The 27,295-nt window shown below is 35.0% G+C and overlaps 5 protein-coding genes across 5 annotated transcripts; 1 reads left to right on the top strand and 4 right to left on the bottom strand.

Moving 5' to 3' along the window:
* Nucleotides 1-287: 287 nt before the first annotated feature.
* Nucleotides 288-2,898, top strand: BGW36DRAFT_324777 (3-hydroxyacyl-CoA dehydrogenase-like protein). The gene is made up of 6 exons (XM_046212709.1): nt 288-494; nt 561-1,068; nt 1,120-1,216; nt 1,295-1,999; nt 2,043-2,363; nt 2,433-2,898. The coding sequence occupies exons 1-6, from the start codon at nt 428-430 to the stop codon at nt 2,586-2,588; spliced, it is 1,854 nt and encodes a 617-aa protein (XP_046069983.1). The 5' UTR covers nt 288-427; the 3' UTR covers nt 2,589-2,898.
* Nucleotides 2,899-16,801: 13,903 nt separating this feature from the next.
* On the bottom strand, nt 16,802-18,654 carry BGW36DRAFT_399405 (membrane transporter; the record flags this gene model as incomplete). Its single annotated transcript, XM_046218516.1, has 8 exons — nt 16,802-17,024; nt 17,078-17,593; nt 17,647-17,766; nt 17,820-18,011; nt 18,074-18,210; nt 18,306-18,445; nt 18,495-18,565; nt 18,620-18,654. The coding sequence occupies 8 exons, from the start codon at nt 18,652-18,654 to the stop codon at nt 16,802-16,804; spliced, it is 1,434 nt and encodes a 477-aa protein (XP_046069982.1).
* Nucleotides 18,655-19,075: 421 nt separating this feature from the next.
* Nucleotides 19,076-20,608, bottom strand: BGW36DRAFT_362118 (beta-lactamase/transpeptidase-like protein; the record flags this gene model as incomplete). Its single annotated transcript, XM_046214338.1, has 5 exons — nt 19,076-19,140; nt 19,207-19,524; nt 19,549-19,626; nt 19,689-20,126; nt 20,209-20,608. The coding sequence occupies 5 exons, from the start codon at nt 20,606-20,608 to the stop codon at nt 19,076-19,078; spliced, it is 1,299 nt and encodes a 432-aa protein (XP_046069981.1).
* A 779-nt stretch (nt 20,609-21,387) lies between these two features.
* BGW36DRAFT_300515 (uncharacterized protein) lies at nt 21,388-22,451 on the bottom strand (the record flags this gene model as incomplete). Its single annotated transcript, XM_046211638.1, has 5 exons — nt 21,388-21,505; nt 21,560-21,628; nt 21,698-22,071; nt 22,145-22,273; nt 22,356-22,451. The coding sequence occupies 5 exons, from the start codon at nt 22,449-22,451 to the stop codon at nt 21,388-21,390; spliced, it is 786 nt and encodes a 261-aa protein (XP_046069980.1).
* A 662-nt stretch (nt 22,452-23,113) lies between these two features.
* Nucleotides 23,114-25,383, bottom strand: BGW36DRAFT_430319 (uncharacterized protein; the record flags this gene model as incomplete). Its single annotated transcript, XM_046220831.1, has 5 exons — nt 23,114-23,897; nt 23,970-24,149; nt 24,213-24,838; nt 24,893-24,973; nt 25,033-25,383. The coding sequence occupies 5 exons, from the start codon at nt 25,381-25,383 to the stop codon at nt 23,114-23,116; spliced, it is 2,022 nt and encodes a 673-aa protein (XP_046069979.1).
* Between the last annotated feature and the right edge of the window lie 1,912 nt (nt 25,384-27,295).

Below are 27,295 nucleotides of genomic sequence, written 5' to 3'. Positions count from 1 at the left end.
TTAGAGTGGTAAAATTAAATAAGCTAAACTGAATGGGGTGTTCGTTTACAATAGTAATAGAGTGAGAAACATTGACTGTACTGTGGGCGAAGAGTAAAGATGCCGGAAGAGAACCCTTTACTAACGTCTTCTGGAAATCTGTCCGATCGAGGATCGATGATCGTCGATCGATTTGGCCCGGATCCATCAAATAGGGTTCTTAATTTTATGCCTACTCCTGCTTTCATAACTAATACATACCTGATGACGTAGTCTGTTGACCTCTATCCGGATTTCCCGATTGCGGCCAATTATAGGTTGTAAGATCACCGTTCTCGTCATCCGTATTATTTCTATTATATAAAGCCACTCAAGGAACTATTGATTGTATTGTTAAGAAACACCTCAATTCAAATTTCCTGAAGAAACCCCAAAAGAACATTCCGTAATGACTTGGCAACCACCTGTTATTGATTCAAAACGCACTGTTGCAGTTCTGGGAGCTGGCGTGCTCGGTAGGGAATTTTCTTGATGAATGAACGAATGAGTTCTGACAACCATATACTCATCTCTTGCTCTAGGCCGTCGAATTGCCTGCGTTTGGGCGGCAGGAGGATACAATGTTGCGATCCGAGACCCAAGTGCGGATCAGCGTAATGCGGCGATTCATTTCATCGACAATAACATTGCGGCTTTTGCCAAAGAGTTTAAGAATACCAATCCCCGACCGGGGGATTATGCCGCATATGAGGACCTGGATTCGGCCGTCAAAAATGCCTGGTTTGTCGTCGAGGCCGTTCCAGAAAAGCTCGACCTCAAGATCTCAACCTTTGCCGAGCTGGCACAAAAGGCACCAAAAGATTGCATCCTCGGCTCCAATTCATCTTCATACAAATCGCGCTTGATGGTGGGGAAGCTGGACGAACAGGCCAAGGAGCGCGTCTTGAATGTCCATTATACCATGCCCCCCGTCCGTGTCGTAGAACTCATGACGAGCACTTTTACTCATCCGGAGATTTTCCCCTTCCTAGAGAACAAGCATCGCGAAGTTGGATTACTACCCGGCACGGCACGCGTGGAGTCTACTGGGTAAGCCTTTTCTTGACAGAACACGTCTATTTAAATGGTTAACCTGTATAGCTTCATCATTAACCGCCTTTGGGCGGCCATGAAGAGGGAGACGATGATGATTTTGGCAGAGGGCGTCACGACTCCGCAGGAGATCGACATGTTATTTGTACTGCTTTATTCTCTCAAATCTTCTTTCTTTTCCTTTTTTTTTGCAGGACTTCCGCTGAATTATACATGTGAATAGGTCGAGCTGTTTGGCGCTAGAGCAGGGCCCTGTGCTGCAATGGATGCCGTTGGTCTAGATACCGTTGCCTTCATTGAGGACAATTATATTAAGGAGCGTCACTTAGACGGAAAAAACACAGTTGATTGGCTGCGAGAAAACTACGTTAATAAAGGACTTCTGGGGGCCAAGTCTGGAAAAGGCGGTCTTTATCCAGCGGGCTACACCACCAAACCCTCGACCGACAATCCTAGCCAGCTTGACAACCTGGCTGCTCCGACCCTATATGTCCTGGATATTGGGGTGGGTGAGAATGTGACCAGCAACTTCCTCTCGTCTGGAACGATCTACACCGCATCCGGAAATGGAGAGAACGTGAGAAAGCTCGTGGATGGCCTTCACTTTCCGGATGGCATTGATATCAGTGTACCTCAAGGTCGCATATTCTGGACGAACATGGGCGTTCCATCTGAAAATAACGGATCCATCCAGTCGGCTAATCTTGATGGCTCAGACCTTAGGACCATAGTCCCTCTGGGTGCTGTGCACACCCCCAAGCAGCTATGTATAGATCATATAAACAAGAAGATCTACTTCTCTGACCGGGAGGGTATGCGAGTACACCGGACCAACTTCGATGGAAGTCAGCATGAGATCCTGGTTAAGACTGGCGACTTTGATAAACCTACCGATAAGGACGATCAGACCAAACATGCAAGTCCCCAAGTTCCTTTCCATTAGAATAAACATGTTAACTTGCAAATGCTAGTGTGTCGGAATTGCCGTCGACCCGAAGCATGGTCGATTCTACTGGACTCAGAAGGGTGCCAGCAAAGCCGGTCAAGGACGTATCTTCCGTGCCAATATCGAGGCACCCGCCGGCGCAACACCCTCCACTCGCTCGGACATCGAGCTGCTCTTTCAAAACCTGCCTGAACCCATCGATCTGGAAATTGACCCTGAGACTGAACTTCTTTACTGGACGGACCGTGGCGAACATCCCGTCGGCAACTCGGTCAATCGTGGCTATGTCGGAAGTGACAGCAAAGCGGTTGGTAAATTCGACATTTTGACCCGGCACTTACATGAGGTATGTATCCATCAAATTTGAGAGAACGGTATGTATGGATGCGTAAATTAACCGACGTACCATGAATAGGCTATTGGCATCCGCTTAGACAAAGTGAACAAGCACATCTATTTCGTTGATATGGGCGGGTCGTTGTACCGGTCCGATCTTGACGGACATAACAAGACCGTCATCTACAGTGGCAAGGCAGCTCTCACCGGTCTGGCTTTGGCTTACATCAACTGAGAGCTTCATCTCGGTTAGCAAAGAGGAGTCAGATGACGATGATATCATTTAATCCAAATCTTACAATTCCCTGCTGTTTGATATCTAGGAGTGAATATCGGGAAGTCATGGCAGAGAATTCAACAACACTGTAGACAGGGTATGGAAGTTGCAGCGAAGCGCCGTTCAGAAAATATGGTCACTTGAGTCGATTCATCAGGTTATCTTTGCCAAGTAGTGAATTTTCTGGTAAGAACTCTACTAGAAGACATCTGGAAGGTATCATCATCTAGTTTACTATTTAGTAGAAACTTTTGGGTATATGTATTTTGATAGCAAGAATAAATATAATTAGCCGTATCTTATATAAGAGAAAGCTGAGAACTGCTTTGTATCTTGTATGTTTTAAGAACGCATTCACTATATTGTCACAAGAATCGATAACTAACAGCCAATGAATGAAATAGCAGACGCTATTATATAAACGCTCATTGAATATATATAGACACCATATGCAGAATGGATATATGCGGGAAATAAGCACTAAGGACTTTTTATAGAATAATATTGAGCTACAACTATTAGTACAATAATAGTTAATACTGTAAAATAATGCTTAATTTCAGTATATATCTTAATATATGATTCAGTAAAGTAGGATTTCAGTATATAAAAGTATAGCTTCTATATAATAAAATAGTTTTATATTGATATTGCTTATAGCCTTTCTTATTTTATTAGTAGAATATTCTAAATAATTATCAATCTCAGATGAATTGTTGATTATATTTTAATAAAAATATTTTTATAATGAAGATTTAGAAGTTACTAGATAAATAATAATGTTTAATATTAATAATAGCTGAATTATTAGTAAATGAATTAGCATTAAGTGTTTATAAAGTTATAATAGCTATATAAGAATATATTAATTAACTAGAGACTTAACTCTTTATAAGTGCTAAGTTAAAGATATTAAAGATATTAATATCTATAATCTAAAATAGCATTTGATTAGAGATTAAGGATTTCTTTATATATATAGATATATAGATAAAAATCAATAAAATTTAAAATAATATTAATAAAATTATCTTTATAATAAAATATTACAGTAAATATAATTAATTCTTAATGATTATTATAATAAAAACTAGGAGGTTAAGATATAATTATAAAGAAAACCTTTTAAAACTATATTAACTTTAAGAAATAACTTAATCTAGTATTTAAAGACTATGATAAGATATAAATTATAGAATAATAATTATGATAAATAAAATAAACTAGATTTATATAATAATTAGTTATATAATTCAAGCAAATCATTATAATTTTAAAATATAATAAATTATAAATAATTATATAGTTACTAGCTAAGATAACTATAATATGATTGAGATAGAGATATTAAGATGTAAATAAATGCTATTATTAGTAAAGAAAAATGAGATTAGAGATGTAAGAAAAAGACTTATTATGAATATAGAAGAAAAGGATACTTTGTAAAAGACTGCTGATAAGAATAAAAAACTGGTAATATTAATCAGTAGGCTGTCATTTGGTTCGGTTCTGGTCCTAAATTTCTGAACCAAACCCAAAAGTAGGTCGGTTCGGTTTGGTCCCTAATATTGAAACCAGAACCAAAAATTAAATAATTCTAACTCTCTAAATCAAAACTAAACCATGCTAAAGAAGAATTACTAATTATAATTAAATTAGTCCAAGTCTGATCCAGTTTTCATTCAGATAACCGAACCATATTAAAGAATTTTTAACTATAGTTAGATTTTATTCTTAAAAATATATTAAAATCTTTCTAAATTTTAGTGAATTAGATAGATAAATAATATTAAAATTAAAATTAATTATTTAAATTATAATTTTCTATCTAATTGTTAAAATATACTGAAAAAATAAATAGATAATAGTGAATACTATAGAATGGGTATAGAAATATATATATATATTTTTTTTAATAGATAGATTGACCGTTGGCCGTACAATATAATCTAAAAAATATAAATAAAAAATAGAAAAGGTATCATCGCTATCCGGATAATTCTTAGATAATGATCTAAATATTAAGAATTTATTATAATATTTATAAAAATATCCAAAACAAAGTCCTAATTCAAAAAATATGAATTCAGTTCATGAAGAAAAGCTGCTTCGGAAATGATTATATAATCAATAATAATTAACATATTCCACAAGCACCCTGCGCACTCTACCAAATTTCTTAACTTTCTTAATTTATCACTCGCTTCAAAACATCATTTACATCCCAAAATGCTTAAAACATATATAAAAAAGGGCCCTAAATATAAAAGAAGACTTATACTTATTATAGACACGTTAAAAAATTAAAAAATCATGAGTATTCACAAAACAGCGTATCTTTATAAAGTGATAGAGTTAACGCTCTATAATCATCTCAATGATTATATTGAGATCTCAGTAATAGACTTAAAATATTAAAAATTAATCTTTATTAAGAAGAAATCACTTTATATATGAATATTTTTAATAGAATTATATGGATATTCTATTTGATTTTAAATGCTTCAAGTTATAACTAATATTTTATTTTTAAAATAAGAAAATATAACTATATTAATTACTATTAATATAAATTAGATAAACGATTTTTAAAACATTAATCTAATCTTAAAATATAATTCATATATTAATTAATATATTTCTATACTAAATATAAAGATCTAAAGCTTATAAATAAATATTTTATTAATTTATAGTATATTTAAAGCGAATATAATATTATAAATAAAGATATTTATAACTTTAATAAGATTAGATTTACTTTAGAGATTATTATTATAGCAAAAGTTATATATAGTTATAATTGATTAAATAAATTAAGCTTTATTTAATCTAAAATTATAAATAGGTTACTATAATAGAGTATATAAATATTTAAAGCTTTATTTTATCTTTATTAATTATATTTAAATCTAGCATCAAATAGGCTAATTAATATATATATCTAAGTTTATTATTAAATTAATTAATAATATAATCATTAAATAACTAAATATTAAATGAAATTAGCTTACTTTAACTTTAAAATATATTTAATAAATTAATAAAGTCTTATATAGTTAAAAGATATTAATTATTGATATTAGATAATTGTAATAACTATTTAATATTTAAATAAAATCAATATTATTATAATAATAATATTGTCTTTATATGTATATTTCTATATTCTTTATATCTATTATAATTATTTAATATAGATATTTTTACTGTTTTTAAATGCTGTTTTGAATATATTATTAAGAATTAGATGTACTATAATATTAATTATATTAATAAATATGATTTTTTATTATGTTATTAATAATATGTATAGAGATCTATTTTATAGAAAATATTATAAATAACTTCTTTTATATAAATATTTTACTATTTAACTCTAAATCTATTCTATTTTAATTAAAAATTATTATTAAAATCTCTACTTTAAAGATTATAAGGCTAGATATTTTATTAATAAATAATACTTTGCTTACAATATCTTATAATATTTAAAATTTATAATGTTAAATTAAATTAATAAAATAATTTTTAAAATTATATATTATAAGCTCTTTTTTATCTATAAATTAGATTTTTAATCAATTAATAAAAGGATATTTATTAGTAATACACTCTATAATAATTTTAATAAAAAAAAATCATAATCTATAAGCTGTAAATAAATATAAAATTAAGAAAAAAAATATTGATTAAAACTACTTTATAATGAGAATATTTTAATAATTATTAAAAACTAGAAGCTTGCTGTAGCACTTCTAGAAGCCAATTTATCTAATAAAGTGATTAATTAAGCTAAGGCTTCTCAGCCTTATAAGTGTGCATTATCTAAGTATACAAATTACAAGCAAATAGAGTATAATTGTACATTATATAGAAATAATTCTATATAGAAATATAAGCGATTTTTTGGTATTAAATAGAAATCTGAAATGCTTCAAATTGTATGAAATGGTGGAATGCACAGGGTGCTTATATGCGCAGAGCGCTTGTGGAATACATTATAAAGGATTAGGATTAACCCTAAATATATTAATATTATTAATAGAAATCCACTAGTATTCAGATATTCAGATAAAACCGAACTAAAAATCTAAATTGAATCAGATCTAAATGGGCCTCAAAAAACCATATGGTTCTGGACTTGATGAATCAAACCGCTTCGGTTCGCTGTATATAGGACCAGAACCGGACCATTTGGGTTTCAGATCGGTTTTGGTTCGGTTCTGGTCCTCAGTTTCTAGACCAAACCCAAAAGTGGGTCAGTTCAGTTTAATCTTTAATATTAGAATCAGAACTGAAAATTAAACAATTCTAGCTTTTTAAACTAAAATCAAATCATACTAAAAAGAATTACTAATTATAATTAGATTAGTTTAAATTTAATTCAATTTTTATTTAGATAATCAAATTATATTAAAGAATTTTTAATTATAGTTAGATTTTATCTATAAAAATATATTAAAATCTTTCTAAATTTTAATAAATTTAATAAATAAATAATATAAAAATTAGAATTAATTATTTAAATTAGAATTTTCTATCTAATTATTGAAATATGTTTAAAAAATGAATAAGTAATAATAAATATTATAAAATAGATATAGAAATATATATATATATTTTTTAATAGATAGATTAATTATATAATATAATCCAAAAAATAGAAAAGATATTATTACTATCTAGATAATTCTTAAATTATAATCTAAATATTAAGAATTCATTATAATGTTTATAAAAATATCTAAAATAAAGTCCTAATTCAAAAAGTAAGAATTTAATTTATAAAAAACTATTTTAGAAATGATTATATAATCAATAATAATTATAAAGAATTAGAATTAACTCTAAATATTTTAGTATTATTAATGGAAATCTATTAGTATTCAGATATTCAGATAAAACTGAACTAAAAATCTAAATCGAACTAGACCCAAATGGGCCCCAAAAAACCATATGGTCCTGGACTTGGTGAACTGAACCATATTGGTTCACTGTATATAGGACCAGAACTGGACCATTCGGGTTTCAGATCGGTTTTGGTTCGGTCCGAACCGAACCAAATGACAGCCTATATACTCTAATCTAATTTATTATAAGTTTATTATATATATCTTAATCACTTCAATTTAGTTTAAAATTACTTCAAAATCGAAGAATTAAAAATTTCTATAGGAGCCAAACAGCGACCAAATTTATTAGTATTTTACTAAGAAAATTGATTTCCAGCTAGACTCAAAAAAATTAGTTCGGGTGTACACTGTAAAAATCGGGAGCACGAATCAACTCCCTTCCTTATTGATATAATTTAATTTCAGTTTAGAGAGTTAAAATTATTTAATTTTCAGTTCTAATTTCAATATTAAGGACTAAACTGAATCGATCCACTTTTGGATTTGGTCTAGAAACTCAGGACCAGAACTGCACCAAATGATAGCCTAGAAAAGAGATTAAAGCCTTGTTAGCTTTATAAGATTTCTAGATTATCCTATATATATAAGTAACTTAAAATAAAGAATTTCATTATACATTGAAATATTAGGTACTTGTCTGGGATAGGTAATAGAAAGAATTAGGAATCTAGACTTCTATAATGCCTCTTAGTGTCCACTGAATTGAGATCTTCATAGTTTATATCTAAGTAAAGTCTTTGAATATGAATAAATTAATAAATAAATATAGGAAATTGTAACGCCCCTATTCGAATGTACAGAGGTTGATGTTGATTCTATATAGTGCACGTGACGCGGGCGCTAGTGAGTCACATGTCTAAAGACATCGCTCATAAACACTAGACCGAATCCTCATAGTAAAAAGAGGTAGTGAATAGCTATCTATACACAGGGCATATACTAGTGAAGCCTCATTCAACATAAAAATCAATATATTCATGCTCTACCAATCCTAGCCTTTACAGTCTATTCGCTCGCATATTAGAAAGGGCCTATTTATATTGATTACTATATCTAAACGTCAACTTTGGTCTCATTCAACTCGCCTAAATCCTCTATCTCAAATTAGCAATTTAATCGATATATTTATAGCTAAAGAAAGATCTACTAAGACTTAGAAGATGAGGGATAGCAAGATTAAATAAGATAATCTTATAAATATATATCTAGCTAATATTGTCAAGAGTATAACTAGATAATCAATTGAACTCAAATAAGACTTTAATAAGTATATACCGGATAAATTGTCCATTATAATATCTGAATAACTAGATCAACTGGAAGCAGACCTCGTAGTTTAAAAAACATAATAAGTGAAACAACTATGTATTAAAGCTCTTCTTCGGAGAGCTAAAACACTAAGAAATACCCTAAACAGTGACTCTTTGAAGCAGAAAGAACAACTTATAGGGATAAAATTAGTTCCTTAAGAACTGTCAGATGCCCCAAGCGTAGATCAAAAAAGACCCCATATAAAGACATACAGTGATGATAAGCCCCTAAAAGCGGATCTTCTAATCTTTAAGAAGAAATCGCACCACAAATAATAGATATTCAAGAACTGTCTAAACATATATTTCTAAAGAAATCATTAGTTCTTTAATAGAGAAAATATCTATAAATAAAAGATTCTAACAGCTATCAGTACTTTTAAAGATAATATATTAAAAAAGTAGACTATTTACTAAAAGAATAATATAAAACTTGAAGACATAATATGGGAACAATTCTAAAGGTTTATAACAAACTTAGTCAAACCCATGATCTTAATTTAACAAAAGACGAATTCCAAATTCCTAATGGCTTAATAATAGAAGAATCAGATAGTAGCTAAATTTAATACTATCCTTTATAGATAAGAGAATTATTTAGATTAGCAATATACTAAATTCCAAAGATAAATGCATCTTCATAATAAAATTCTCCCAGTGATTCATAGAGAATTAGATAAACACCTAAATACTTCAAAGAATTATGAAGACTTCGTACTCTATATTCAGGCCATTAAAGATGGCATACTAAAAAAGTAAGTAGCTCTAAAATAGAATAAAAAAAAGGATAAGTTATTTAAATAAAGATATAATTTATTAGACTGTAATGTAAGCTCAAAGCTAGTATGAAAGAAGTGGTGTAAAAAAGAAAAAGTATCTTCTTTAAACTAAAGAAGATCTTTAGAGTAATAAAGATCTTATAAAAAGTCTAAAAAAAAAGGTACTAATCTAAAGAAAAAAGAAGTCAAATATAATCATTACTATAGAAAAAAACATTTAAAGGATAAATGCTAGACTAAAAATCTACATCTAAGACTGAAGCACTAGAAATAACTCTTTAAACCAATACTACTAGCTGTTACAGTGTTAAGCATTTATAGAAGTCAGATTAAAGTAGAGCTCTATATCAAAATATACATATATATAAAGATGACAAAGGGGACCTAACAAGTGTTAGTCTTAATAGATAGTAGTACATAAAAGAACTTTATAAGCTAAGAATAGGCTGCGAAGCATTCATATCATAATATTAAAGGCGCAGTCTAGACATAAGTAATTGACAGTTATACAATTAATATCTTCAATAAGACACTATTAAACATCATTATCCTCAATTTAAAAGATAGAATGAAGTCTTTTATACAAACATTTAATATTATAAATATAAAGAAATATAACTTTATACTAGGAATACCCTAGCATGAAGAGGTGGATCTAGACATTCAATACATAATTAAATAGTAATACTATTGTCAGCATAATTCAGACAGTAAAAATTCTATATATCACTATCATATTTTAAGGGATAAGATCCAAAAATGGAGTTTAAAGATAATCTCACCTCTAAACCTAATAAAGATCAAACTACCAAGACTAAAGATCAAAAAGATCTTAGCCCAGAAAGCAATATAAGAAATCAAAATAGAATACTCAGCATTCATAGTATATATATTGCTTAGAAGATCATAAAGAGAATTAATTCTATTAGTTTCAGCCTAGGATTCAGAACTACCGTCTTACATATAACAATATTCGAACATCTTTTCAAAAGAAGCCATAGGCACACTGCTATCAAATGCAGAACATAATCATACTATCAATCTTATTAATAGAAAGAAGCTATCTTACCATTTGATATACCGACTCAGTCTAAAGAAATAAGAAATTCTACAAGAATATCTCATAACGAATATCACCAAAAGATGGATTTAAGAGTTAAAGAACCCAGCTGGAGCCTTAATTCTTTTCATATCTAAGAAAGATAGGACTCTAAGGCTATACATAGATTATAAAGATCTTAATATAATTACTATTAAGAATCAGTACCCATTACCTCTTATAGAAGAAATACTAGATCAATTAATAGGTATAAGAGTCTTCACCTAGCTAGACCTACGCAATATATATTATTGAATTCGTATCAAGCAGAGGGATGAATGAAAAATAGTCTTTTATATCTATTATGGATATTATAAATATATTATAATGCCATTTGGCCTAGTAAATGCCCCCATAATATTCCAATCCTATATTAATAAGGCGCTTAACAATCTACTAAATATATATTGTATGGCTTATCTTAATGATATTATTATCTACTTGCAAGACCTAAATAAATATGGAAAACATGTCTCAGAGGTCCTAAGCCATCTATATTAATATAAGTTATATACTAAACTGAGCAAGTGCGCATTCAAAGTACAGACCATTTCATTCCTAGAATTCATAGTGAGCCCTAAAAAGGTTAGTATAGAGAAAGACTATATAAGGATCATCAAAAAATAGCCCAAACCAATAAATGTAAAAGAGATATTCCAATTCCTAGGGTTTACCAACTTTTATCGGAGATTTATTGAAGGATATTTAAAGATAATAGCACCTTTTACAAACCTAACAAAAAAGATTAAATAGAAGAAAAAGAATTCAATAATAGACCAAAAGATGAATAAAAACTTCATTTTTAATAGTAAAGCTAAGGCTGCATTCAAACACCTAAAGAAGCTCTTTTACACTACACCAATATTATACTATTATAATCCAGATCTATTAATTTAGATAGAGACTAATACATCAAATTTTACAATTAGGGCTATTCTATATTAGCTTTAAGAGCACGATAAACAATAATATCCAATCACATTCTTCTTCCAAAAGCTAACAGGAGCTAAAGCTAACTATAAAACTTATAATAGCGAATTATTAGCTATTATAGAGGCATTTATGCACTGGCAATACTATTTAAAAGATAGTAAAAAGCCAGCGCTTATTCTTTCAGATTATAAAAATCTAAAGTACTTTATAACTATAAAGATTCTTAACCAAAGACAAACATGTTAAGCTAAAAAGCTTTCAGCATTCAATTTTAATATTAAACACCAGCTTAGAGTATAAAATTTCATAGATGCATTGAGCTGTAGATCTAATTATGCAAATAGAACTATAAACCCATGCACCCTACTACTAATCTTACAGGAGAAGCTTAGACACGGACTCTTTATAAATCAAAATCATACCTTAGAAAAGAATATTGGACCCAAATTAATAGCTAGTATCATATATCTAAAAAAGTAAATAAGAGCTTTTCATATTAATAAAAAAAAGACTTAAAGCGTTTGAAACACCACTTTAAAGAATAAATGAGTTACTAATAATATAGAAGGTCGAGAACTCTTAGTATCATAGATCATATTAATAGTAGCCACATGGTCCAAGACAGCCTATTCAGATATAAATGAAGATCTCACAACTATTATCTATTGCTGCCAGCTTTCAGACGTGCAAGTAATAGCTATTAAAAAATAATTAATTAATCTGAATTCAAAGATTAATCATTCAGAATAGTCAGTTAGAGAAGACGATCTTTTTAGATTCAGAGATATAATTCATATCCTTTCTAATTATACTTTAAAGCAAGAAATACTACATATAAATCATAATAATGCCCAAGGTGGTCATTTTAGGATTAAATAAATCCATAAAGTAGTACGACACAAATATACATAAAGTAGAATATATACTAACATTAAGTACTATGTTCGCATATATAAAATATATTAACACATATATATCCCCCAACATCAGGAATTCAGATACATGGTATCCCTCCTAAAGATCAAGGTTCTATAAGAAATTACCACTATGGATTTTATCACCAGTCTACTAAATTTGGTATGAAAAGGTCAGACATATAATGCTATCCTAATAATAATTAATCCATTGACAAAATATATTATCTATAAATCTATAAAGATTAAGACTTCAATAGAGGATTTAGCAACCTTACTATATAATAATTTAATTTGTTATTTCACTATACTAAAGCATATAATAACTGACCAAAGCACTATTTTCATCTCTTAATTCTAGAAAATACTTTATTAGTATCTAAGGATTTAAAGAAGACTTTCAATGGCCTATTATCCCTAAACAGATGGACAGACTGAATGATAAAATCAGATCTTAGAGTGTTATCTTCGTACCTATATTAACTTTGACCAGAATGATTAAGCGAGATAGCTTCCTATAGCACAGCATATTTATAATAACAATATGTATAGTATAACAGGCATCACTTTAAACAAAGCCTTTATAGGATTTTGAGGAGACGTTCAGATCAATGTAGATGATTATTCAAATCTTATAGAGAGTGAGGCTTCAAAAGATCTAAAGAAAATAGCTATAGTTAAAGAATGCACTTCAAAAATAATAAATAAGCACAAACTTCTTTAGGATATACTAAAGAAGGCTTTTAAGGCTTAAATGGATTAATTTAATAAAACGCGAATTAATATAGTCTTCAGAATTAGGGACTAGGTTATATTTTGTACCAAGAATCTGCAACCCATTCAAGAGAAACAAAAGCTGGATAATAAGTAGATTAGCCCCTTCTAGATTATTATAATCTGAGGTACAAATACATATAAATTATATCTACCCTTATAATTTCAGAAGCTATATCCTATCTTTTATATCTCCCTACTCGAACCATATCAAGGTACAGCTAGAAACGTCACACCCCTAAATATAGTCCTCGTAGATGACAAAGAAGAGTACAAAGTAGAAAAGATTCAATAGAAGAGAAAACCTTCAAATAGAAAAAAGTATTATATTAAATAGACCAATTATCTTAAAGAAAACTACATTTAAGAACCATTTAATAATATACAAGATATTATTACTTTCAAGCGATACTTACAAAAATCTATAAAAGAACCCCAAAAGTGAATAAGAAAATAACTATTTTTTATTTCTATCTAAACCTATCTTAATATAGGGCCTAACGCATCTATTCATACCAATAAACTGAGACAAATAAGGACTGAAGCCACTTTCATACTCAAAAAAAAAGAGATTCAATAGACTAATCAGTTTTCATAATAGGATTATTAGAAAGAACCTAGCCTATTACCATATAAATCCAACCTATAATCATAGAATCTGAAAGAGCAGACTCAGAAATAAAACTTATAATAAGATTAAGAGTTGGATTCACCAAGGCCAAAGACATAGAAGAAATAGAATCCAAAGAAGGTTTCAAGAAGATAGTAATCACCACTACCAGATAAAATAAATAAAAAGCTCTATAAGAATTATTATTATCATCTAACTCTAATGAATTCATACTGTGACGAGCCTTTTTTCATTCTTTTAAAGGAGTAGCATTACTATCAGAGGAATAAGAGCAATAATATACACAGTACTTACTCTTCTTAACCTTTAACTTATTAGTCTTTACAGCTTCCAACTCAGAGGAACTATTCTTAGAGATATTATTAATCTTTATATTTTACATCTCTAGATCAAGTCTTCCAATCATCTGAAGGCTAGTAGTCATATTATTAAAAAAATATAGCTAAACAGCCTTCTAAGCATGAATCACGAACTAAAAAAAACCTTTAATACATTAATATAAAATACTATATAAATATAAGAATCTACTCTTAGACATTAACAACACTTTTATTTACATAGAATACACATCTTCTATACTGTATTATCAGAGTAGAGATTATTAATACAAAATTTAAAAGCTTTAGTCGCCAAACTTTAAATATAGATTTAACACTAGATAAGACATTCAGGCATCTTATTACATTCGTAAGAAGGCTAGATATGAACAGAGAAAGATTTAATACTATTAAATATATCATAGGAATATCAATCATAGAAGGATAAACCTCTACAGCTGCTAGTCAGAATACGCTTCGTATAAATAACTTTAGTGAGTGAGAAAATATAAAAGATAACGCGAGAAAATAGTACATCTGAATTTAAAAGATCTTTAAACTTTAAAAAACATTCATCAAACCCCTAAAGGCTAAATATGTCTCAATAAATCTGATTAACGCACTTTTTCTCTTTATTCTCTAATAAAAGCTTCACACCTTTCAAAGATTCATCTATAAGAATAAAAGCAGTTAGTATATTAACAGAAGTAAATACATGAATTGAAATCTTGAGATTCGCTAGTATATTGGGATAGTCAGAAAGATAAGGCTGATAATCAGTAGCTATAAGAGCTTGCTCAACAGTATATGTGATATATTCTGAATCAATATATAACATCGATTTAGACCCAAGAGTGGCAGCCTATGAATTATCAGTTTATCCCAGCATTCAAGGCCAAATATTCCTTTTAGAGGAGAATAGAGGCATAAAAGAAAGATTCTGAACCACAAAGAAAGATTCAGGGGATGAATCTAATATTAAAATAAACAAAACTTCTAAAACATCATGAACTAATGCCAAAATCAAAACACCCTTAAATATCATTCTAAAGCTCATTCGAATCCATTCAAACGTGAGGAACAATAGCCTAAGTATTGATATATCGAATACTCTGGGTAATAAACAAAGCAGACGTGGCAGAGGTGCAGAGGATAGCCAGAGGGATAAAGCAACATATAGCAACCGCCCACAAGCGCTTTAAAACACTAATACCCCCAAATATCGCCCAAAAATGGCGCTGAAAACGTAAGGAACGTAATAAATAGCTGCTTAGAGATCAAAAATTAAGAAAATCCACTTATAACAGTAGTAACAACCCCAGAAAGGCCGGGAGGCGAGGATATAAAATTCAAAGCCATATTAGAAGAGGAAAATTATGAGACAGTAGAAAGGCAAGATTTATACGCTGTCTAATAGGATGCAAACGCATCAAATCATACTTTCCACTATCAGAGGAAGCAAATTCGATATCATAGAGTATATCACTTCGCATACAAATATCTTCATCACTATACCGAATTAACATCTGCAATTTGTACAGACTATAGCAGCTAAAGAGGTCTATCTAATGATACTAAGCAAGGCGTGAGGCCACGCCCTTTAGAGAAGAGAGATAGCTGTAACGCCTCTATTCAAATGTATAGAGATTGGTGTTGATTCTATATAGTACACGTGACGCGGGCGCTAGTGAGTTATGTGTCTAAAGACACCACTCATAAACACTGGACCGAATCCTTATAGTAAAAGGGGGTAGCGAATAGCTACCCATACGCAGGGCACATACTAGTGAAGCCTCATTCGACATAGGAATCAATATATTCACGCTCTACCAACCCTAGCCCTTACAGAAATTTAATTATTAAGAAAGAAATTCAAAGTTAATATATTATATTAATAATTTTAATCTTATTTTTGTTAATACGCAATAGTTTAATCTCATATATAGGGGCTTAACTCACTCCCCTGTCTAGAGTTAGGATTAATTAGCCTCAGAGGAGTGCGAGGCATCACCGCGGGGCGAGATTGAAAAAGATGAAGAAATTGAGCGTGTCGCGCGGGTGCGGGGAAAAACGCGAATATTTTTTTAGCTCGACTGTACTCATTCAGATACTTTATCCCCGTTCATTTTTGCCTGTTAGTTCCCGATAGCTCAATCTGTGGGCATCTAGACTACTGATGTGCTTCTTACCGTAAGTATAGGAGAGATTAAGAGAAGAACGCAGTATTAGCACTACCCACATGAAGGAAGACATGGATTAGATTAATATCCCACTGGTCCTATTAGCACACAGTGAAAATTAAGTCATACTCATTATAATCTTTTCTCAATGCCATATAACGTGCACATTCTTAATTCCTGCCTTCATTTTGACTAACATGACAACAAGATCACGTATTTCTAAGAACCGACAAAGGCTATGTATTTTGACAGTAATGGACCACCATTCCGGAGAACCGCAGCAGCCCTCTACTTTCGGCGGTTCAAATTCTCCGAGCCCTAGTCCAGGTTGATTACTTCGTCGTCAGCTTTTCCCTCCGAGTGAGTTCTGTGGTCCAAGTTCTCATTATTCAGTATTTGGGCTTTCTCACTTCCCACATGCTGGGGTGGGATAACATTATCCTCGCTGAAGTAGTTAGTATCAGGAACACATTTCATGACAATATAATACAGAATCGGGAAGGAAATAATCATCAAAACACTCTGGGTAATTGTTTGGTTCCTAGTCGGCCGGTCAACAAAGTAAAGTAGCAAGATATGGGGTAGAAGACATACAGGTAAGAAACCTTTCCAGACTCCATTCCAAAGGCAATACACAAACCTGCGCTCAACATTCCCTTGAAAAATCCACCATACCTAGCAAGCAATCTAGGCTCATTACTGAAAGCGCTAATGACCCACATGACGACCATTTGATCAATCGCATACGCAATTCCGGTGAATATGACCATGATACTGAATTCCACGAAGGCGGAGTCTGTCCAGTCCCAAGCAGGAGAAGGGAGGTCACGTTTCAGATGGTATTTTACCTGAATAATGAATGACAATGTCCAGCTGATAATAACCATGACCAGGGCAATACTGAGTGCTGTCAAGCCCCGGACACGTCTTCGAAACCGTGAATTGTCTAACACAAGCCCGTAGAGAAAGGTTGCCGGTATTTGAATGGCCCAGAAAAGGACACCATTCAATGATCGCGTGCGGAGGTTAAAGGAATAAGCGCTCAGCGTGGGAATCAATGCTGAAGACATCTCCGTAGCTATCATCGGGACAATAAGAGCAACAATCCTCCTGTATATCCAATCAGTGTCCATTCCTCTCTGTACCTAGGGTGAAGCACACACCAGTCTTTCAATAACTTAACACATCCTTTAAATTCGGATCTGAATTCAGTCGCAGTGAATATCGCAAGATGAGTTCCATCGTCTCGGATAATCTTCCGAGGCGATACAATCATTGTAGCCCTAGTATGCTAAGTCTTAAACGAGGATTCAAGGGTTCCAGTGGCTAAACTCACGAGACAAGAATGGCTGAGGACATAATAATGATAAATGTCAGGTAGACAGAAGTTGGTACTCCTGTTAAACCAGCCTCGTCAACACTGATTCCAAATGCTACGAGTGCGCCCACTGTTGATCCGAGGGCAAGAAGGAACAGCTGCCATGCAATATATGTTCCCTTGTCTTGTTCCTCTGCATAGGCAAACTGTCTATGTTCAAAAGAGCATTAGTCTTGAAGTAAATAGTTGGAAACTTTGTTCTTCAGTCTTACATGAAACCAGAAACTGTCCAGAGGAGGCCGGCACCAGCACCTCCGAGTATGCCAGCCATAAGTGGAAACCATTCATTCCCGGTTACATCATAGTACCAAAGACTCGCGATGTAGAGAGGATATCCCAGTGAACCTATCTATCAATCGGTTAGATTATACCCTATAGGGTGTACAACAACGGAATTTGCACAAGGGTTCATCAATATAAGATAATCCGGAACATGGCACTAACCGTCATTGTCCATCTCGGTCCGAGCGTGTTCATAATACTGCCACCAAAGAAGCCGGTAACAGCAAAGATGGCGTATATGGAAGTATATGTAATGGTTGCAACATGAGCGGAACTTGGTTTCCCTCCTCCTGCGCCGAGACCTATTACAAGTTAAAATTTTTGGCAAGCAGTGGTTCGCTTTTAACATACCAATGACCGCCAGATAGATGCCGACAGTGAGAAACAGGATAACACCAGAGATAAAATTCTGGGTCCATGGGCTAAATAATATTTTAAACGACAGTTGGCTTATGGTTTAGAATTAGTGTACGTACTTATTCAGCCGTAATTTTTCTTTCAATGACAGCATGGTGAATGGTGCTGTAGGTTTTTCAACAGGTTGATTTTGAAACTTCTCAATTTGGGATTTCTACTCAGATGTTACACTTGACCTTTTAAAAGGCCTTGAACTTTTTAAACTCCATGCGTATTCCGCGTCTATAGGCCTTTCCCCAACTAAAGAATCCCCAGATTATCAGCATGTGCAAGAAGCCGGGGGTTCTCGGCGTACTTGTCGCGCTAAACCTTAAAGCACGCCTGAGCCGAAAAACTTCGGCTTGAAGTGTCCTCGGTTCCAATGATGCAGGTCTAGACCCGCGCTAGACTTGAAATATACGCTCTGACCTCGGATCCTCAAAACAAAAAAGAGTATTCTTGGCGTTCTTGTAGGTACATTTTAATGATTTACTAGGTTTGCTTGCCGGCCATGCTATTGCTTCCCGGCTCCTTTCTCAGTGAGATAGATTTTGGTACAAAATATGCTCCACCTCTGATTCACATTTCCAAACGTCATGATCTGTTATGAGTTAAGACTACACGGGGCGATTCGAGGGGATATCCCATGGTAGATTAAATGACTTACCACCAAAAGGCAGCATCTGACTAGCTATCAAGCCCCCAACGCCTTGTGTCCTGTCGACCCACCAGATGAGATTGGCGAGGCCACTCCAAAATCCCGACCCAGCCGACCGACCGGTGGGAGATGAGTGAACTAAATAGAAAAATGAGAGACCCCAGCCCTGTGGTTGCTGATGGGGTTGAGGATATAGCTCTGCTTCGGCGTGTGTGAGATATGGCTTTGGAGATGAGATGGGTAGTGCTCGTCCAAAGTCAGGGAATTGAGGTATCTGGTTTGAGAACATCTCTAAATGACAGCCCTCGTCAGAATATAGCATGGCGTCTACGGAAGTACAAGCAGACTTACCATCAACCGTACCCGACCGAAGAATGCGATTTCCCGTTTTATGGTGGAAGCCATCATTGATAAGAGTAGCTATGATCTCTAATAAAAGCGTTAGTATCAGATGGGTTAATTTGGTGTTTGGGATTTTCAATATTGTATACCACAGAAATCCTCTGGATTGCTGAATAGCCCAGCTCCCCCTGAGTTTACAATATCTTTCATGTCCTCCTTCCCTTGAGCAACTAATGGGCGACGGTAAAGATGCCCATCTTGACGAATATCCACTTTCCCATCCGACAACCGGTCGTGTAGGTATACTAGCTTTTCCTTCATAGCTGTAGTGGGAAAAAAGCCAATATTTTGAATTCCAAGAGGATCAAAAATGAACTTTCGAAAGTAATCGCCCAGAGACATTCGAGTCACTCGCTCAACCAGGAGGCCGACCCAATCCAAGTTAACACCATATTCCCAGCGCTCACCAGGATGATTCACTAGCGGTTGTGTGAAAATATCATAATTTAAACAAGAATATTCTGCAAGGCCAATAGGCTCACTCCATTTCTTCAACTTAGGATTCAGGAAACTGTATCCAAACCCAGCTGAAGGACACAATCAGCATCATGCTCCCCATTCATTCATTCCTCTTCCACTATGCTTCATCACCCAAAAGCTCTAACATACCAGTATGAGTTAAAAGCATTCGCAGCGTAATTCTTCCCCTCTTCTCGACTAGGTGCAGGGACCCATCTAGTGTCAACTCTAACACTTGAATTTTTTTGAGCTCCGGTGCAATGGTTTCCACGATGTCGGCGTCATCCAAAGAAAGCTTCTTTGCTTCAACAAGTTGCATTGCGGCAATACTTGTGACCAATTTCGTACATGATGCCATCCAGAACGTAGAATCCGTGGTCATAGATTCAACACTTCCTAACCCTCGCAATCCCGATGCATGATTGACCAAGCGCTCGCCGTTTCGATTCACTGCTATGAAAACCAATCCTGGGATTCCATTTTCTTTCGTTGTATAGGAGTCAATCTTTGTCTCAATTAATGAGAGGCCAGCTGCAGATAGAGAAGCCATTGTTGGATTCGGAACTATTTCGTAGTAATCTAAACTCACTTTTGCAAAAGAGTAGCGGAGAAATAGTATCAGTTTGATAGCACCGTAAAGGATAAATGTATACGGTCAACATCCCGAGTATAAATATTAATTATCTTGTTTAGCTCCGTCCTTCAAACCTCGGTTAACTGTATTACTACCTTCCCTCGCTTCTAGCACTTGAACCTGGTCATGCTTCCAACCTTACTCGCCGTTGGAATGTGCCCCACTTTCAGGATTCGGCATTCGTCTTAACCTTCCGGAATCTACAGAGTGGAATATAATAGCAGGTCTGAACGGGAGAAAGGGATAGATTCTTATTATCCGCAGACAGCAAGACAGCTCTGAAGAGAAGGAGGCCAACATTGGCAAACAGAATGAGGTCAACTATAATAAATATAAACACGCCGGACTTTTCAACCATCCTACAAAAGAGAAAAGGTCCTAACCAAATTAGGATTATTAACTGAGTATATTCGTCTAGTAGCCCAAATCCTTTAAGTCAATATCCTGTGTATCTTCTGATCGTGAAAGAGTGATAAGACTATCCCTAATATGGCTGGAACCACTGCATCTACTTTCCGAGCCCCGTTTTCACTGTAATATATAGTCGTGGTTTGTATATGGTGAACTTTGGGTTGGGTAACAATTGATTCATGAGCTCCTGCATCATCGGCACGACTTCTAACTATGCCAGGAATCTGAGACATTGTAATGGTCCTCCAATTGTAGTCATTCATTTCTTGATTCCTATGATTTCTTCAGTTTGTGTTAAGGCTTAAGGCCGCTCGAAAGCATGGCCTAAGAGTAGCAATGCAACCAGCGGAGATTTCGAGTCCTACTTTCACCTTAGACCAGATTGCTATTCCAGCCGTTGAACTCATCAGACAACTGAAACAAGAACTTATTGTTCCGAGAGATATGGGAGCATACAGAGGAAGTCTGGCTGGCTGGCGAAACCTAGCGACGTAAGGTATCCGGCCAATAACGGCCACGCTTGCTCTAGACTTTGTGAGTATCATATAATTGATCTCAAGGGCAGAACATCATGATAACACAGAGGATACTCACATACAAGCTAGTCCTATAATGCACATGAGAGCAATCTTCTCCATTCGTTTCATCTGACACTTGCGGAGAATGAAGAGCTGGAGAAGTCCCGTGGTGAAATCGCTTATGGTACTAAATACGCTGCAGGCATATGTTACAGCAATAGTGATCTCGATATCTATACAATGGGCCATCACCTGCTTATTCCAAAACTTTGATGGCGGTGAACATTGGATGAGAACGACAACCAGCCCTATAAATCCGGCGGCCAGCGATATTGCCATACAGACATAGGGCGTCCAGATGTGGAGGTTCTCCGTTGTGATCTGTAGCAACAACACACCAGCTGCTAATTTTGTCAATGGTATCGAGAGGCCATACATCAATTCACAAAGCTAAAAGTACTATACGCTCCTCGATAGTTAGAAAGAGGCAAGAAGTACCATAAATCTAAGTGGTTTGCATTACTTTGAGCGCCACTGCTTCGTCAAACTTTTTGGTAGGCGTCCTCTGTGCCACCCCATAGAGCATCCCTGTAATGGGGCAGGTACAGAAGGCGCAATAAACCATCTGTGATATGGACTGATTAAGTTTAAACTTCCTTATTCCCATAGGGATTTGAGACATGCTAGTGCTAGAATAGAGAGAAAGCCATCCCACTAGAACTTTTAATAATGACTAGACGCCGATAACAGCGTAGGGAAACGCTAATGAAGGTAAAGGCAAAGAAAACTGCGCTCATAGCTTGGATATATGAGCTCCGATTATCCGCCATCAGGGCTATAACTTCAAGTGCGTATCGAATGCTCAGCAAAACTGCAAGGTCTAATACCATGAGCTCTAGAGGGATTCATATAACTTAACAACTAGATTTGTTTGCTCAGCTAGGTTCAGATACAAAAGGCCGATTTGATGCCTCGCATTCTCGGTTCGGCACTGACAAGCTAAATTCTGTGGAGGGTTCACGAGAATGACGCCTCCATTACGGTTTAGGTTGGTACACAAATGTAAACAAGACTTTGGCGGTTCAAGGTGACGCTATTGACTAATGGCAAGTCAAATGAATTTGAGTTGCCGATGAATTTCGGCTATTGGCCCCACTAAGGAGCAAATGTGCCGAATTATATCCACCAAACCGTCCAGTTATACATACTCCATACTCCATACTCCATACATATAAATATATATATATATTTTTTTGCTTGTTTTTCGGTCGAATTTAATTTGATTCTGGAGAAGAATCTGAGATGCCAAGGCTGGCCGTGATGTCCTTAGAACGGCAGAAAAACTAAGGCCGAGATGAACGACACGTAGACTGTCTCAGTAACAATAGAGCATTGATCTCAATCAGGGGTAGATAAAATATGACAGGTGTGCAATGGGAGAGCCAAGTCCACTAGTGAAGGGCTCTGATCAGCCGATTGGATATTTTCAATGTCAAATATGTACATCATCCCAAATATTCGAGACAATAGGTGGAAAATCCGAAGTACAATTGTCCAGGGATGTTTGTGACTGCAAGAGGTCATTTGTCATGATATTAGAAGGGGAGATGCAACCAGTCTCCGAAAATTCAATGTCTAAGGGGCGGAGGCTCAACCAATCAGAGTTCTGAGGGACTCTCTCAAGCTCTAATACCGAGTTCATAGGTCGGGGAGCCTGCGTTGTCACAGATTCTGTTTGATTGGTGCTCAAGCTGCTGGATGACTTGTCTGGTAAAATAGTGCCAACAGGCATGTCAGACACCTGCGGGGTGTCAGACAGTCGTAGTCTCTTCCAGAGGCGTTCGATGTCATCTTGCCGAGGGTATTGACCTCTAGAGAGGGCATGATCTAGAAGTAGAGCTAGACGGAGATATGAGCGAGGCTGGCGAAAGAAAAACTCGCAAATGGTCTTCATTCGTCGTCCTGGTACTTGATATCGCTCGCGCAACCTAGAGGCGATATCGCTATTCCTATTAAAGTTGTGTAAAGACTTGTTATCGACACCAGAGCCAGTGACCATCCAAGTAGAGTTCAAGTCGAGTTTTAATTTAGAATAGGAAATAATATCGTCGACGAACGAACAAACCTTATCAGCAGCTTCATAGCGTGATTGAAGGACTCGCATTATTTGTTTATAAAAATGCAGCCGGCGTTGCCGTGCTACTAGTTGCAGTCTAGTTGAGGAGAGTTCTGAGTCGAGGGCGCTAAGCACGAGCGGAAGGGCGGCATGCGCAATACTAGGGTAAAAGAGTGAATAATTCGCTTAAAGGCATATAAAACGACCGGCAAGGCGTTGATAAATGACTTACGCGCTGATCGGAAGATAGCATGCCAGCCCCTGAGTGATTAACTCTTCAACATTCTGATTCATGTTTAACATCACTTCTTCGATTTCTGCCTTGATGGGTTGTATGCTACTTGGGTAATGGTACCCGTATTGTGTCTCCCATATTAGCGCTTCATAATGATATACTGCAAGTCGGGCAGAGCTGTGACAGGAAGAGTTAGTTTTGAGAGGAATGAATACACAAATCACCACTATCCCAACTTACTCATAGTACATGTATGTTAATTTAGTAAACATGATAGCACTGGCAGATGTGGATGATGTTTCCAGGGTCTTCGCAGCTACTTCAGCCCATTTTTGGAGGGAATACTTCATTTGGTCAATTTCATTTTGAGTGTTGATAGCATTTTTTGCCGAAATATATTCCGGATGAGTGCTCCAAAGGGGAGAATATACAATTGTGATGAGGTCAGTAATAGTGACAGCTAATTGGCACTGGAGGCGGAAGATATGAACCAATTGTCGTTTCTCATCGGCACTGTAGACTTTTGAATGTTCAATCTCATCCTCCATATCTGTTTCGTGCAAATATTCACAAGTAATGTGAGCTTGGTCTGGCCGGAGCTGAATTGGTCGTCTGAGGGCCAGAGAATGTATTCTATCACGAAGGATGATACACCACCACAGCCTTTTCTTTGCTAGAGTCTCTGGGTTTTTATCTCCCAATTCATAATCAGAGATGTCAGCCTCTGCTGACTTGGCCAATTGGATTGCTACTGACAGCCAGTGCGTTCCAGAAAAGAGGTCTGAAGCTGTAGTTTGGAATGTTAACAGAATGGCTCCTTGGCCACGTGATAAAATATCTGTCTCTGCGTCTAGGTTAAACAAGAGCTGTAATACCAGATTAACACCGTCTCAGCAAGAAGTAGATAGCATAGCTCCTACCTTTGTTCGATGATACAAGGCGGTTCGAGCACTCCTTGCATCGCGGAATCCCATGTCGGTGAGCGTTTTCAAAGGAACAAACTACTCATTTAGCTTTTGTGAATATGTCCTTAAGAAAATTTGAGCATGTGGAGACGTACAACACTGCTAGCAAAGAATATAGCTTGTAGAACCAAGAGCGACAGCTTCTGTGGAGACCTGTTTTGAGAATAGTTACCGTCGTACATCCGCCAGATTTCTGCTTCATCTAACACCGGAAGACAAGGATGAACATGTAAGAAATATCTCCTAAGCAGCACATCTAGAATTGGTCGATTCGGAACATGAAGGCACCCTTTCAGCTCTAAGAAGCTGATATCCTCGGGAGGTAGCCGGTTGAGGCTGTCCAAGGATACGAAGTCATATGATGAGAAAGGGATATTTGTTGTAGAGATAAGATGGTCTGGGTATGAAAACGAAAACGTTGACGGTAGCCTATTGTCTTCGACCATTGTTAGTACCTCCAGTTGAAAGTGAGCAGCAGTGAAAATACGCGAAATAAAGGTCACTCACCAGTTTCCCATGGATAGGTAAGATGGCTGTCAAATGTTGGAAAACTCGGTATATTGCAGAATCGTTGAGTGGCCACCAATTCCGGGCCACCAAGGTTGGTAGGTTCAATAGCTATGCTCTGTTCGCTTGTATTTCCACGCGTCGGTGATGTCAAGGCTCTACTTTGAGGCGATAGAGAGCGAGCAGCACTATCATGCAGTATCGGGATCAGGGCCGATTTCAGGGGGAATTATAAATGAAATGCTTACCTTCTATATCGCTTTGTGTTAACTGAACATTCATGACAGTCAAGCAAGCAGTTTGTACAGGGAATTCCTTGAACTGAGACATCACATCGTATCTTGCGATCATGGCACCATGAGCAGGCAACACGTGCCCTTTTGTGAGATTGCCGCCTTTTTGCGACACTGTGACTCATCGTAGTGGAAGGGCTATAAGAATCTAATATTTTCAATAATATTATAGGTGATGGAATCTTGTGAGGTTGCTGAAATTCTATCTCAGCTATGCCCAGGCAAATGAAGAGGTTTGAAATGCGGAGGAAATAAAGTACTTTAAGCGCGGATTGGGCGGTGAACCTGGGGTTCTGGTGGATACTCATTAACCTAAACGGGCTACTAATACACGTACAAAACTGGCAATTTTAGCTTTCAATATTTCACTAATTGTATAAAAAAATATTATCTAAAGTTAAGTTTATATTATACCTCATTTTTAGATAATATTCTCCAATGAAAATGACGAAATATTGAGGGCCTAAAAATGCCCTGTTTTATACGTATATCGAAGGTGGCTGACCCACTTAGGGCCCGTTCACAGATGAAATACGTTACTCACTAATCGGTCCTGCTTACCGTGTGAGATTACTATTGGCGACGAAGTTAGCGTGGAGGCGCCAGGGACAATTATTTTAGGCGCTGATTCAGCCAAAAGACCCTACGGTTGTTCAGCTTTATCTCAGGAGCTCAGACCCAAGACGAGGAACGCTTTCACCGCCTTTACTGCCGCCTACGCTAAGTCTTCTAATGTCTTATTGATCAATAAGATCACATAGCTTCGTTCCTTATTAAAAGATCTGAACATCTAATACTAACATTTATAAGTAACTCCTTTCTTTTCTATATAAATATCAACAATTAAATTTTTAAGATTATATTTTATCTTTTAATATATATTTTTTATCTTTAATATAATCTTAATTAATTTAGAAATTATTAACTTTATCTATTTATTTATACGCAATTTTATCTAAATATTAATAAATCTTATTATATATAATATTATAAAATTAGTAATTAAAATAAATTAAAATTACTTTAAGATATAACTAAGCTTAAAAAATTAACTTAATAACTCGTAAGAATTCAGTATAATGAGGTCTTTTGGTGGCCAATGAGAGTGGCAGTATGTTTTCTGCCGCTTTGGCATTTCTCGCGGAGCAGTCTGAGCCTGCTGAGATAAGTTCAGCTACAAAATCCGATTCCGAGCAGCTCAACGCTACCTCTTCCTCACCAAATTGTCTTCATTTCATTACAGAATTAGATTTTGCAGGTTATAGTATTTGCTAGCCGCCCACCGCGGAGATCCAGGTCTAATAGCACCAAGGTAATTTTGGAATGTCTTAGATTTCTCACTAAGACCTTTCGTGATAGAATCGCAGTACTAGGCTTGAAGTTTGATAATTTATTTCATCTGAAAATTGCAAATAATAGTAGGGACACAGGCTTTTACGTCAACTAGTTGTTAGAAGGGGAAATTATGTTCATCTGAGAGAAACAGTTCTATTCTGTGATCATCATCTTAAGGAATAAGAGTATATTGAATTATTTATTCGACAATAATTTACAAAAG

Source organism: Talaromyces proteolyticus (genome assembly GCF_021365285.1).
Source record: "Talaromyces proteolyticus strain PMI_201 chromosome Unknown BGW36scaffold_9, whole genome shotgun sequence".
NCBI lineage: Eukaryota > Fungi > Ascomycota > Eurotiomycetes > Eurotiales > Trichocomaceae > Talaromyces > Talaromyces proteolyticus.
The sequence above is the reverse complement of the archived record's forward strand: the minus strand, read 5'-3'. Positions and strand labels throughout refer to the sequence as shown.

Bases quoted from the DNA above. Each gene is read 5' to 3' on its own strand.
- BGW36DRAFT_324777 (XM_046212709.1), top strand. From the start codon at position 428: ATGACTTGGCAACCACCTGTTATTGATTCAAAACGCACTGTTGCAGTT. The intron at 495-560 runs GTAGGGAATTTT...CTCTTGCTCTAG, and splicing joins TCTGGGAGCTGGCGTGCTCG to GCCGTCGAATTGCCTGCGTT. The intron at 1,217-1,294 runs GTACTGCTTTAT...ACATGTGAATAG, and splicing joins AGGAGATCGACATGTTATTT to GTCGAGCTGTTTGGCGCTAG.